General features: G+C 37.2%; 1 protein-coding gene across 1 annotated transcript in view; it reads right to left on the bottom strand.

Annotated features, from left to right (window-relative positions):
- LOC126418739 (uncharacterized) overlaps positions 1–13,561 on the bottom strand; it is a 126,307-nt gene that overhangs the window by 60,709 nt on the left and 52,037 nt on the right. Inside the window, exon 4 of the mRNA XM_050085655.1 lies at positions 11,161–11,393. Within this exon, the coding sequence (XP_049941612.1) occupies positions 11,161–11,393 (233 nt within the window). The remainder of the gene's footprint in view (positions 1–11,160; positions 11,394–13,561) is intronic.

Here is a 13,561-nt window from a genome sequence, read left to right on the forward strand (position 1 = left end):
AGAACAGGGACTTGTACATTCACTGAATGGCAGTACTTCATGTGATTTCAGGTAACCAACCATGATCTCCAGAGGCCAACTGTCCATTTTATATTGGTTGGAAGTGACATTATTTTAATTACTCCACATACTTTCCCATTGGGCAGATTCAGTAGACTTGAAATTCTCTTAAATCTGTAGCCTGCTAGAGAATTATTTTCTTGAACATTGTAATTGTAGTGTCACCTCATCTACAGTTAGGAAAAAATTAACCACACATTCATACTCTGCACAGAAAATTGGTTTCCACTGTGATTTCATATGTCAAAACCCTCAGCATATGCAACACTATTTTTCTTCAATGCATAAAGTGAGTTACTTGAGACTACCTACTATTTTTTCCCTTCCTTGTATTTTACAGTGTTCAATGTAGAGGTATTCATCACACAAGAAAAATAGTAATTGAAATTATAAATTTTATAATTTTAGTTTGCACTTCAATGTTGAGAACATGGTGCTGATAATAATAGATTGAAAAATCAGCCAACCAGCTGCAAATAAAGGTTTATTATCCCTTGACCACAGTTTTGATATTTGTAAAAATATCGTCTTCAGAAGTATTGGCCCTAAAAATGTATACACCAGTTACAAATTTTTTTTTTAAACATAATAAAATATCAACAGAAAAATATTTGTGCAGTTAACGTACTCACATATTACATCACATGATGCAACAAGTATCACAAGGTAAAATATTTGTGTAAGTTACATGTACCTTATGCCAGAGACTAAGGGCAATTGCTACAAATATAAAAACTCAGGCGATACGTAAAAATTGGGCTGCAGAGGGTGCTAAATACATGCGCATAAGAACCATGCCTTGGTTGTATTGAACAACAGCATTTTATAATAAAGTAAGTATGAAAATTCCTCTACAAGGCTATTAAAAATATAAAAATTTACAAGGCTATTAAAAATATAAAAATTTACAGATATACATTCCATATAAAATTATCACTACATTTGCTGACAGAGTAATATTGTACAAAAATTCAGCCTGCTGAACATAGAGTTCTGTTTACAAAAGATCACTGTCACAAATGCAATGGGGAAAGAAGACAAAATATAAGCTAAAACCACCTCACTATACGAAAAAAAACTTCCACTTAACACTGCAGAAGCTTAACTTATGAGAAGAATGGGACACAGTAGGCGCTGTATACATGTGTGTAAGCACTGCGTCTTCCTGCTGTTAAGTAGCGTAATTTTACATTTAAGCAATATGACAATTTCTTATAGAAGGTCACTAACAAATGCTACAATTTAGAGGTTTACATTAAATATAAATGTATTACATAATGTATAAATATAAATATATCACATTTTTTTCCTATAGTGAGGTTGTTTTAACTTAACTTTTGTTTGTTCTTCTTTCCCCAGTGCATTTGTAACATTGATCTTTTGTAAACAGAACTCTACCTTCTGCACGCTGAATTTTTGTACAATATAACTCTGCCAGGAAATGTATTAATAATTTTATTCATAATGTACATCTGTAAATTTTTATATTTTTAATAGCCTTGTAGAGGAATTTACGTACCTGCTTTACAATAAAATGCTGTTGTTCAACACAACAAAGGAGCGGTTCTTACGCGCATGTATTTAGTGACCTCTGTAGCCCAGTTTTTCCTGGTCACCTGAGTCTGTATATTTGTAACAGTTGGCCTTAGTCTCTGATATAATGTACATGTAACTGTCACAAATATTTTATCTTGTGACACCTATTGCATCATGTGATGTAATAAGTGACTGCATTTACTTCACAAATATTTTTCTACTGATATTTTATTACGTTTAAAAAAATTAATTTGTAACTGGTGTATACATTTTTAGGGCCAATACTTCTGAAGAAGATATTTTTAAAAATACGGAAACCATGGTCAAATGATAATAAACCTTTATTTGCAACTGGTTGGCTGATTTTTCAATCTATTCTGAATTACACAGTTGCTGTTTCTCAGCCATGTTTAAGATTTTGAAATGGTGCTGATATTCACACGGGATTTTCATTTTCATGAAATACACAATAAGTCAAGCAACCACCAACTGATTCTATGAATTTAGCCTAGTAGTGAGATCAGTTACAGGAGTTTGCATTACTGAGAAAGAGAAACAATATTTTGAACACAACTGCACTACAGCAATGGTTACAGAATAGATGGAATAAAGGACTGCCAACCACTTGCAAAAAATGGTTTTCAAATGACCTTGACCAAGTTTTTGGCAGATCTATACCTGTCTTCTTCAGAAGGACAAACAGTTTCACATTAGCAATTCATTCAGTAAAAGCTGTCTCCATATACATTTATCAGCAATGGTCTGTATGTCCATATGTAAAAATAAAGGCCACTAGAATCAAGGGCTTGTCACATCAGGAAAAACAATCACTTAGAATAACAGAATATGTTAGTAGCCACATGCCATCTCATGAGTAGGTATGTAGCTACTACTAACATGGTCTGTTATTCATGGGATTGTTACTACTGATGTGACAACCCTTGATTCTATGGACTGTAATTTTTACATATTGAGATACAGACAACTGCCGATAAATGTCATGTGGAGGCAGCTTTTACCAAGTTAACTGCTAATGTGACGCTGCCTGTACTTCTGCAGAAGACATGTATGGATCCATTGAAAACATGGTCAAAGTCATTTGAAAACCACCTTTTCTGCAACTGGTTGGCTCCTCCTGTCCTTTATTCCTGCAGGAAAAGAGAAAGAGAGAGAGAGAGAGAGACAGAGAGAGAGAGAGAGAGAAACAAAAATAAATATTTGCGTGTGTAACTGTGGACATATGATGGATCAATTTCTGTGTTCTGTTCAGACAGGAAGGGGCTCTTGAGTTTTTTATGTTAAGAAATTACACAAAGTCTATGGTACCTATAGAAAGAAAAAACAAAATCTCTCTCTTTCACTCATTATTGCCATTAGAGGTATCAAGTATTGTTCCATATCTCATTTCTGTCTCCCTCTTCCTCTCATCCTGAAGTGTGTGTGACCTAGCCTTCCTTTTTAACATTTCTCAACCTACCCCTCTCTGCTCTTTGAGGAAATAACAGTTAGTTCTGAAAGCTAGTATAGTGTATATACTTTTACATACATTTATCGGCAGTACTGAAATGTTGACCCCAGTAAGTAAGTTACTGGCTAGCAGTTCTGTCCCATAATTTCACAACTCTGCATAATGAGTTGCTTTCTAAAAAGGCAAGCATTGTTTACGTAATGGAACAAGATATTGAGCATTTCCACGTAATTAGTAATTGTGAAGAAGATGACAACTGCATAAATAGTGATTGTTTAATGAAGTGATGTGTTTTAAGGCCTAGAATGACTGTAAATAATTTAGGAGTAAAGGTAAAAATTCACCAAATACTACAATGATGCGTCACCATTGTCACCTGAGGAAAGGCAGTTCTGCTTGTCAACAGAAAGGTGTGTGTAATCCAGTGACTCAGTGTGTGTTACACAAAGAGTAGAAGAATTTGATCTCAGTGAAATTTGAATGCTTTGTAGATACCTAAACATTACCTTATGTCCACACTACTTGAGATGACAGCCTTCTAATACTGTGTAATGCCCTCTGCAGTTGGAAGAAAGGATGTGAAGTTTGTGAGAAACTGAAATTTTTATTTGGCTCATGAGACATGTCCAGATAGCGTAACAATAATGAGTTGCATCCAGTTCTATATTAAACTAGCGTAACGCCCGGTGCTTCACTCGCACAGACTGTATGCCCTGCAGAAATTTTTTTTGTTTTGTTTTTATTTAATATAATTGCAGCACCTTCTAAGCTTTTCATGCTAATTAATGTCATAAAAGCAAGCACAGTCTTTTCCGAAAGTACTTCTGACCAAAAACTGATTCTGGCAGCTGAAGTTGTTAATCACGTCTTTTGTGTTCTTGTAGAGATATTTCCATAGCAACTTTCATCCCCTAACAAAAATTTCTTTATATCTAACCGAGAAGTGAAATGTCAATTTTCATAAATTTAGCTTTTTTTTTTTAAATGTATCGACACATTTTCTTAAAAATTCTCATCCCCTCTTGCATTGCCTTAGGAGTTGAATTTTTTTATGTCTAATTGAGAAGTCAAATACCAATTTTCATACATGTACCCTTAAAAATCCTTTGGTTGCTCTTTAGTAATTATTTATTTTAAAAAAACTTGCACCCACTATTTTACCTGCTGAGTGGTTGAATTTCCAAAAATGCTGAAACACGTATTTTTTTATTTTCTGCCTGAGAAATCCAATGCCAGTTTTCATAGTTCTAGCTTCAAAATTCCTTTAATAGTGACTTACTTTCAAAAAGCCTTTCATCTGCTATTTCACCCTCTTGGGAGTGAAGTTTTGGATAACTACTTAAATGATGCCAACAGTATAAGATCCACACCCTCTACAAACCTTATGTTTCTATCCTCAGTGGTTTAGGCTGGACAATGACGAGTCAGTGAATCAACCTGACCCTATTTCACCTCCTTTGGGGTTGAACTTCTAAAAACAGTGAAACACATATTTTTTAATTTCTAACCGAGAAGCCAAACACCAATTTTCAGAGATTTAGCTTTAAAAATTCTTTCACAATGAAATATTTTCATAAAACCTCTATTTCACCCCCAAAGGGATTGAATTTCCAAAAACAGTGACTTGTGCATATTTTATTTCTAACAGAGAAGCCAAACACAATTTTTCAAAGATTTACCTTCAAAAAATATTGCACAACTAAATATTTCCAGAAAAACTTTCATCCCCCATTTCATCCCTTCTTCAAATTTCAAGTTTCTATCCTTATAGGTTTGGGCTGGGCGATGATAAATGAGTCAGTCAGAACATAGCCTTCTATACACTGATGCGCCAAAGAAACTGATATAGGCAAGCATATTCAAATACAGTGATATGTAAACAGGCAGAATATGGCGCTGCAGTCGACAATGCCTATATAAGACAAGAAGTATGTGGCACAGTTATTAGATCAGATACTGCGGCTACAATGGCAGGTTATCAAGATTTAAGTGAGTTTGCCCAACATGGTGTTATAGTCAGTGAACAAGCAATGGGACATAGCATCACCGAGATAGCGATGAAGTGGGGATTTTCCCATATGACCATTTCACGAGCGTGCTGTGAATATTAGGAATCCAGTAGAATATCAAATCTCTGAAATCGCTGTGGCTGGAAAAAGATCCTGGAAGATCGGGACCAACAATGACTGAAGAGAATTGTTCAATGTGATGGAAGTGCAACCCTTTCGCAAATTGCTGCAGATATCAATGCTGGGCCATCAACAAGAGCCAACGTATGAACCATTCAACAAAACATCATCAATATATGCTTTTGGAGCCAAAGGCCCACTTGTGTACCCTTGATGACTTCTTCTGGCCACCAAACTCCTCAGACATGAACATTAATGGGCATATCTGGGATGCCTAGCAATGTGCTGTTCAGAAGAGACCTTCACCTCCTTGTACTCCTATGGATTTAGGGCAGCCCTGCAGGATTCATGGTGTCAATTCCCTCCAGCACTACTTCAGACATTAATCGAGTCCATGCCACATAGTGTTGTTGGCACTTCTGTGTGCTCGCGGGGACGCTACACGATATTAGGCAGGTGTACCAGTTCTTTCTTTAATTTCAGTTACCTTTGATCCTGAATGTAAATTACAAATGGAACATGGTGATTGGAAAGTTACAGACTTGTGCCACCTTTGGTCGCAAATGAGACAGTCATTTCGTACTGTTGTAAAGTTATTTTATTGACTGGGTTTTAACAGTTAATATTGTCTATATTAGGTAAAAAAGATGTGTTAGCGTTTGTTCGAGTTCATAACACTAAAGTTTCACATTTCCTCTTATATTACACATTACAAAGTGAAAAGTTTGTAAAAGGGTAATTGCGCACTCAGCTTCAAATCTGTTTACAACAAACACAAAATAAACCTCACCTAAATTTATTTGTTTATATTTTTATTTCATGTTAAAGGTTAAGTACTAGAGTACTTTTTGTGTAAATATGTAATGTAACAGAAGTTGGATTTTGCTGAAGTTTATATCTAAATACACATCTACAGCTACACTAAACAAAACACGTGAGGTGCAAAGCAGAGGGTACATCCCACTGTACCAGTTATTAGGGTTTCCTCCCATTCTATTCATGTATGGAGCGTCAGAAAAATGATATTTTGAATGCCTCCGTGCGTGTAGTAGTTATGCTAATCTTATCCTCATGATTCCTCTGTGAGTGAGGGTAGTAGTATAGACTTTCTCAGAAAGTTTATGTCTCTCTTCAAGAGTCTTCCAGTTAAGTTCCTTCAATACCTCTGTGACACTCTCCCATGGATCAAGCAAACCTATAAACATTTGTGCTGCTCTTCTCTGTATATGTTCCATATCCCACGTTAGTCCTACCTGATACAGGTCCCACACACTTGAGCAATATTCTAGATCCGGTTGCAAGAGTTATTTGTAACCAATCTTCTTTGTAGACTGACTGCACTTCCCCAGCGTTCTACCAATAAACCAAAGTCTATCACCTGCTTTACCCATGGCTGAGCCTATGTGATCATTCCATTTCACATCCTTACAAAGTGTCACACCTAGGTATTTGTATGAGTTGGCCGATTCCGGCAGTGACTCATTAATACTACAGTCATAGGATACTACTTCACAGTTTTGTGAAGTGCACAATTTTACACATTTATGGACATTTAAAGCATGTTGCCAATCTTTGCATCACTTTGAAATCTTATCAATATCTGACTGAATATTTATGCAGCTTCTGTCAGATAATACTTCATTACAGATAACTGCATCATCTGCAAAAAGCCTGATGTACGTGTTAATATTGTCTGCAAAGTCATAAATATACAAAATGAACAGCAAGGGTCCCAACACACTTCCCTGGGGTACTTCCGAAGTTACTTCTACATCTGACAATGACTGTCCATTCAAGGTAACATACGTCCTTCCTACCAAAAAGTCTCAAACCCAATCAGAAATTTCACTTGATACTCCATATGATCGTACTTTTTACAGTAAACATAGGTGTGCTACTGAGTCAAATGCTTTTGTGAAAATCAAGAAATACTCCGTCTAGCTGACTGCCCTGATCCAAGGCTTTCAGTATGTCATGTGAAAAAAGTGCGAGATGGGTTTCACATTATCAATGTTTTCAAAATCCATGCTGGTTAGAATTGGGGAGGTCATCTACATCTACACTCCGCAAGCCACCTGACAGTGTGTGACAGAGGATACCTTGAGTATCTCTATCGGTTCTCCCTTCTATTCCAGTCTCGTATTGTTTGTGGAAAGGATTGTCGGTATGCCTCTGTGTGGGCTCTAATCTCTCTGACTTTATCCTCAAGATCTCTTCGCGAGATATACGTAGGAGGGAGCAATATACTGCTAGACTCCTCGGTGAAGGTATGTTTTCGAAACTTCAACAAAAGCCCGTACCGAGCTACTGAGCGTCTCTCTTGCAGAGTCTTCCACTGGAGTCTGTCTATCATCTCTGTAACACTTTCGCGATTAATAAATGATTCTGTAACAAAGCGCGCTGCTCTCTGTTGGATCTTCTCTATTTCTTCTCTCAACCCTATCTGGTAAGGATCCCACACTGGTGAGTAGTATTCAAGCAGTGGGCGAACGAGTGTACTGTAACCTACTTTCTTTGTTTTCGGACTGCATTTCTGTTTAAGATACCTTATGTTTGAGCTCAGAATATGTTTTAAGATTCTACGACAAATAGATGTCAAGGATATTGGATGATAGTTTTGTGGATCACTTCTAATAACCTTCTTGTAGACGGGTGTGACCTGTGCTTTTTTCCAAGACCTGGGCATGGCTTTTTGTTCAAAGGATCTACGATAGATTATATAAATTATTCCGCTGCAGAGTGAAAATCTCATTCTGGAATATGCTTATTCCTAATGCAGAATTATACTGGATAACAGCAGTTTGGTTGCTTGGATCTGCAATTTGTTTTTGATTAATTTTTCGCCTCTGAGTCCAAAAACAACCCCAGATTTTTGTCTGTCACGTTAACTTTTTCAACTATAGGATACTCTCTTTTGTCTCAAAAAAGCATACAAAACTAAAGTTTTTTTTTACCAAATAGTAAACATATATATTACGATAAAAACTCTCACTTATAGCTTCTTATGGAGTTTTTAATCTATCAGCAATCTCACTTACGCTCCATCTGTTGTCAGCCATCATATGTACACCCATCTACCTTGATATACCACCTCCATGGCCAAACCTCCACGAAATTGCTCATCACTGACTGCACTAACATTTTCCAGGAAGTCAGCGAGGAGGCTATATAAAAAAATGCAATTTCATGCTCATTTTGCAATCAAGCATTCTGAAGCTCTCCCAGAGTTGCTGGACAATTTTGGTGTAATACTGTGCTCATGTATTTCCAAGAAAGCCTTTGACAGTGTTTTTGAATGCCAACCAAGCATTCTTTTCAAGTTGCGTAACTGTTCCAATGAAATGTTTATCTTTAGCGAGCAGCCGAATCTGTAGACCATCAAACACTCCGGCCTGTATCTTTTCCGATGACAGGCCAGGAAATGCTGAAATGAAATACTAGAAAGTCACCTTCAACTGAAAAAGCTTTAACAAATTGCTTCATGAGGCCCAGTTTTATAAGCAGAGGGGGAAATATAATGTTCTTTCTGTATGTTTGGATCACCAGGTTTCAGGTCATATTTCGGCAGCCAATTCGATTTCACCCAATGCTTCTCACAAGGCCTGCTGTCCCACATACATAAATAACAAGAATACAAGGTATATCATGTTGCTGGCCAAGGATGAAGCAGACCATTTTAAGGTCAACACAAATGATCCACTGGTTCATGTGATATAGCAACAAAGCAATGACTGTATGTCTACATCTATACTCTGAAAACCACCATGAGGTACATGGCAGAGTATGCCCCTTTGGACCAGTCAGGAGCATTTCTTCCTGTTCCATTCACATATGGACCACGGGAAAAATGACAGTTTGAATGTCTCTGTGTGTGCAGTAATTATTCTAATCTTATCTTCATGATCCCTGTGTGAGCAATATATAGGGAGTTGTGGTATATTCCAAGAGTAATCATTTACAGCCAGTTCTTGAAACATTGTTAATAGACTTTCTTGAGATGGTTTAAAAATGGTTCAAATGGCTCTGAGCACTATGGGACTTAACATCTATGGTCATCAGTCCCCTAGAACTTAGAACTACTTAAACCTAACTAACCTAAGGACATCACACAACACCCAGTCATCACGAGACAGAGAAAATCCCTGACCCCCGCCTGGGATGGTTTACATCTATTTTAAGAGTCTTCCAGTTCAGTTCCTTTTCAGTATCTCTGGGACACACTCCCACGGATTAAACAAACCTGTGACCATTCATGCTGCCCTTCTCTGTACACATTCAATATCCCCTGTTAGTCCTATCTGGTATGGATCCCACACACTTGAGCAATATTCTAGAACCGGACACACGAGTTATTTGCAAGCAATCTCCTTTGTAGACAGATTGCACTTTCCCAGGATTCTACCAATAAACCAAAGTCTACCACTAGCTTTACCCACAAATGAACCTATGTGATCATTCCATTTCATATCCCTACAAAGTGTTACACCCAGGTACTTGTATGAGGTGGCAGATTCCAACAGTGACTCATTGATATTATAGTCATAGCATATTACATTTTTTTGCTTTGTGAAGTGCAAAATTTTACATTTCTGAAAATTTAAAACAAGTTGCCAACCTCTGCAACACACTGAAATCTCTCTCTGTCTTCATATTCTTTACCCAGTCAAACTGAATGGCCTGTTGGGATTGCATCAATTAAATTTCTAGTGTGGAAGAAAATACACTTCAAGTTTCGCTTTGAGCTATCGATTAATTATCACCATTCAGTAGTGTTATAGGCTGGAACTCCCAACTCCTACACTGAACCACATACATTATGGCAATATACTAATCCATCATCAATTCAAAAATAGTGCAGAAATGCACTTTCTGCTAATTGAATGTAGGATACCTCAGCTTCTTTTTGAAGCAAGTTTTTTTCATGCTGTCTTGATGCTAACAGTTCTGAAGTGTTTTTGGCTAGTCCCACACACTGTTTCGAATAGTTCAACTCATGCTGCTGAAATCTCACACAAACAGTATCATCTTCAAAGGCAAAATCTTCATTTTGGGGTCATGTTGATCTTTACCAGACTCATACTCCTATATTTCCAAAGAGCGTAATTCTTTGAAAACTGGCACTGGGATTTCAGTTGATGAACACAGCAGGCATACAGCTGATGGGGAAACTAGGATTATTTTACATTTTTTTTTCTTGTTGTATCCTGGAGTTTTCACTATAGGGAAGTAACAATTAATTGAGAGATATAAAGGCTTTCACCTAATTATAGGTGTACAAAAATGGAAGTTTATCACATTTCTTTGGATGACATATGTAAACATTATGCTTGCAAACTTTGTAAAAGACCCATGATTTATCTTAACCCCAAATTCCATTTTAAAATAGGCACAATAGGCTTGCCTTAAAAATGTAACAATGTTTGTTCTCTGACTGGGAATGGTAAAACTGCCACTTATAAACAAAATGAATCATAGCTGTTTAAGCACTTACAACATGAACTACTAAAGGCAGACGTAAGGAAAGGTTTTTATTCATACATAAATAAAAACTAAACCCTGCTAATCCAGGTATATAAACAAGAGCTCAGACTCAACATCAGAATGCGCTTCACTGTATCAGAGTGACACAGAATGTCTCACTACAGTATTGCAAGCATAACTGAACTGATATATATAATATGAACCTGTTGCTAGTTTGCTACGGCATCATTCATCCCTCTCCTCGTCTGTTCGAAAAGGTTTATGTCAGCCAATAGGAGAGCAATAGTGCTTGTTGTGTTCCACGGTAGTCACATTCACATACAGAGTACAGAAAAAACATGATGTGGTAGAAGAAAACTGCCCACAGTTTTGAAATAAACAAGCCTATTTAACTCTAAAACGGATCAAAAATAGAATTCAACAGAAATTGTGTTACAAAATGTTCCCCAGTGTTATAAATACAATTAATGTCATTTTGAACCTCACCTGAGGGGGATATTTGGACTTGATATAAGGAACCTTTACTCTCTTCTCACAATCAAGGTTGAGACCAATAAGCAGAGCACAGTCAAAGAGATGTGTGTAGTGACTGTCTCTGTAGCGATTTGCAGCTCTCCGAGTCAATTGTGACACATGACTTGATACTCGCCGCACATATACTTTTCGTTCCTCTGTCAGTCTTGATAAATCCGTATTTGGCAATGGGGTTTCTTCAGGATCTGCAAAATAAAAATGGATCACACAAATTAAACTGTTATCATGAAACAATATTACTACTAATGCCCATACAAATAAAGAATGTTTCTAAACCCCTTCTTGTGGACGGGTGTGACCTGTGCTTTTTTCCAAGACCTGGGTTTGATTATTCAGACTAGTTAGCAGTATTAAAAGAAGAAAAGAGAAGGAACAATCCTAATTTCCCTATTGACAATGAGCAACAAAAGTTACCATGGGATGAAAGATTTATTACTACCTGAAGATCACAACACTCAAACTATTGGATACGAGTGACATCACTGATACAGCAGATATCAAAACAATACATCAGTTGTTCCCTATCAAATGCTTGCAAATATATTGTAAGGAAGCAGAGCTAGAAAGGGTGGAAGGGGTGGGAAGCTGGGGAGTCAGTTACAATTCATCTGTGAGATGTATAAGAATAGTATACCGTATTTACTCGAATCTAAGCCGCACTCGAAACTAAGCCGCACTCGAATCTAAGCCGCACCTGAAAAATGAGACTCGAAATCAAGGAAAAAAAATTTTCCCGATTCTAAGCCGCACCTGAAATTTGAGACTCGAAATTCCAAGGGAGAGAAAAGTTTTAGGTCGCACATCCAAATCGAAACAAAGTTGGTCCACTGTAATATGAGACACAATTTAGGTCGAATGAATGACTATACAGCTACAGTAGTTTGGTTCGAGTCTTAAGCTTAGCAGTTAAGCTTTACCATGTAGCCATTGCTATGCGTCAGGTGCTCCGTACCTATTTATAGGGGTACCATTCCTTTTTCACGTGCTTCGTCGGGTTTGAATTGATTGCTTATTTTTCTTTGATCTGGTAAGTGTCGTTCTCTTTGTTATAGATGTTTACGTCACTCTAAGCTGAAAATGCATTACTGTACTGTGTCATGCATTGTTTGTCGCATTCTGATACTGAGTGTTTACGACCTGTCGCCGCTCGCGGCATGGCTTGCTTTTGTGCGCGCTACCACCGCTTACAATTTTTTTTAAAAAAAAAAAAAAAGAGGAATCGTCTCATTAGCGAAACAATGGCAAGAGACTGCTTGCTATTTGCGGTTACTTACACTGCTGCTTTCTTTGATAATGATCAACAAGAACCAAATAATAGACTGTGTATGATAGAAGATGTTCTGAACGAGAGTTTAGCGAAAATTTTTCTCCGGTTGAAAATCTTTGCAGACGCCTCTGTAGTACATTACATTCTGCACAGAAATTAGTCATCTTAGATTTAAAAATCTTGTCAATTGTCGTGCTTCACTTCTGACTGTATCACTATTAGGCATAAGAACAATACGAATATAAACATGGCATGATATGTATATTATTCCGCGTTTGCTGTAGTCTTACCCTAGTTTCGTAGTTTATTAGGCAGACAGGATTTAAATGAGATAGCAGCAAACACGAATGAATACATGGCAACATGTTTATATTCGTACGGTATTATTCTTATGATGAAAAGAATACTGCATGCGATTCACAATTCATAAAAGTTCTTATTAGCAACGATCTCTTGTCACAGGTAGGAAAAAATTCAGAACGTAGATTTGGCCATATTGACAAACATCCCAAACAATCTTGCCAGTCAGATTTTCGTAGTACGTTGAAATGCTGCTACATTCGAAGATGAACAATACGGAATTTGTATTTACTTCGTTGGATAATGTATGAAAATGCAGTGGTCGAAACTCGGGGCGGTGAAAAAAAGTTCGTCTTACACTTTTTTTTTTTTTTTTTTTTTTAAATTTACTGATGCAGAGGTTTTGACGCCAGTGCCTTTGTGCCTGCAAAGCATGCCTGTGTGGCGCTACATAATTCGACGGCAGAAGTTAGTTGTGGCGGCACCTACCAACATTTTTCAGAACTTCCACTGCACTCGATTCTAAGCCGCAGGCGGGTTTTTGGATTACAAAAACCGGAAAAAAAGTGCGGCTTGGATTCGAGTAAATACGGTATGTATGCTTTCATTGCTTGAATATACTCTAATGGTCTCAATGCTCTCTTTTTGCCTTACAGCTTGATCATGTAAACAGAAAATGTGATAACGGAGTGAAGAGTGTCAACCTAAGGAACGTTTACACTTGTTTTCCTACTGGCAAAAGTATGTTCTCCATAAAATGAACAATAAAGTGTCGCAAGAGTGTTT

The sequence above is a fragment of the Schistocerca serialis genome, chromosome 9 (genome assembly GCF_023864345.2).
Source record: "Schistocerca serialis cubense isolate TAMUIC-IGC-003099 chromosome 9, iqSchSeri2.2, whole genome shotgun sequence".
NCBI classification, from domain to species: Eukaryota; Metazoa; Arthropoda; class Insecta; order Orthoptera; family Acrididae; genus Schistocerca; species Schistocerca serialis.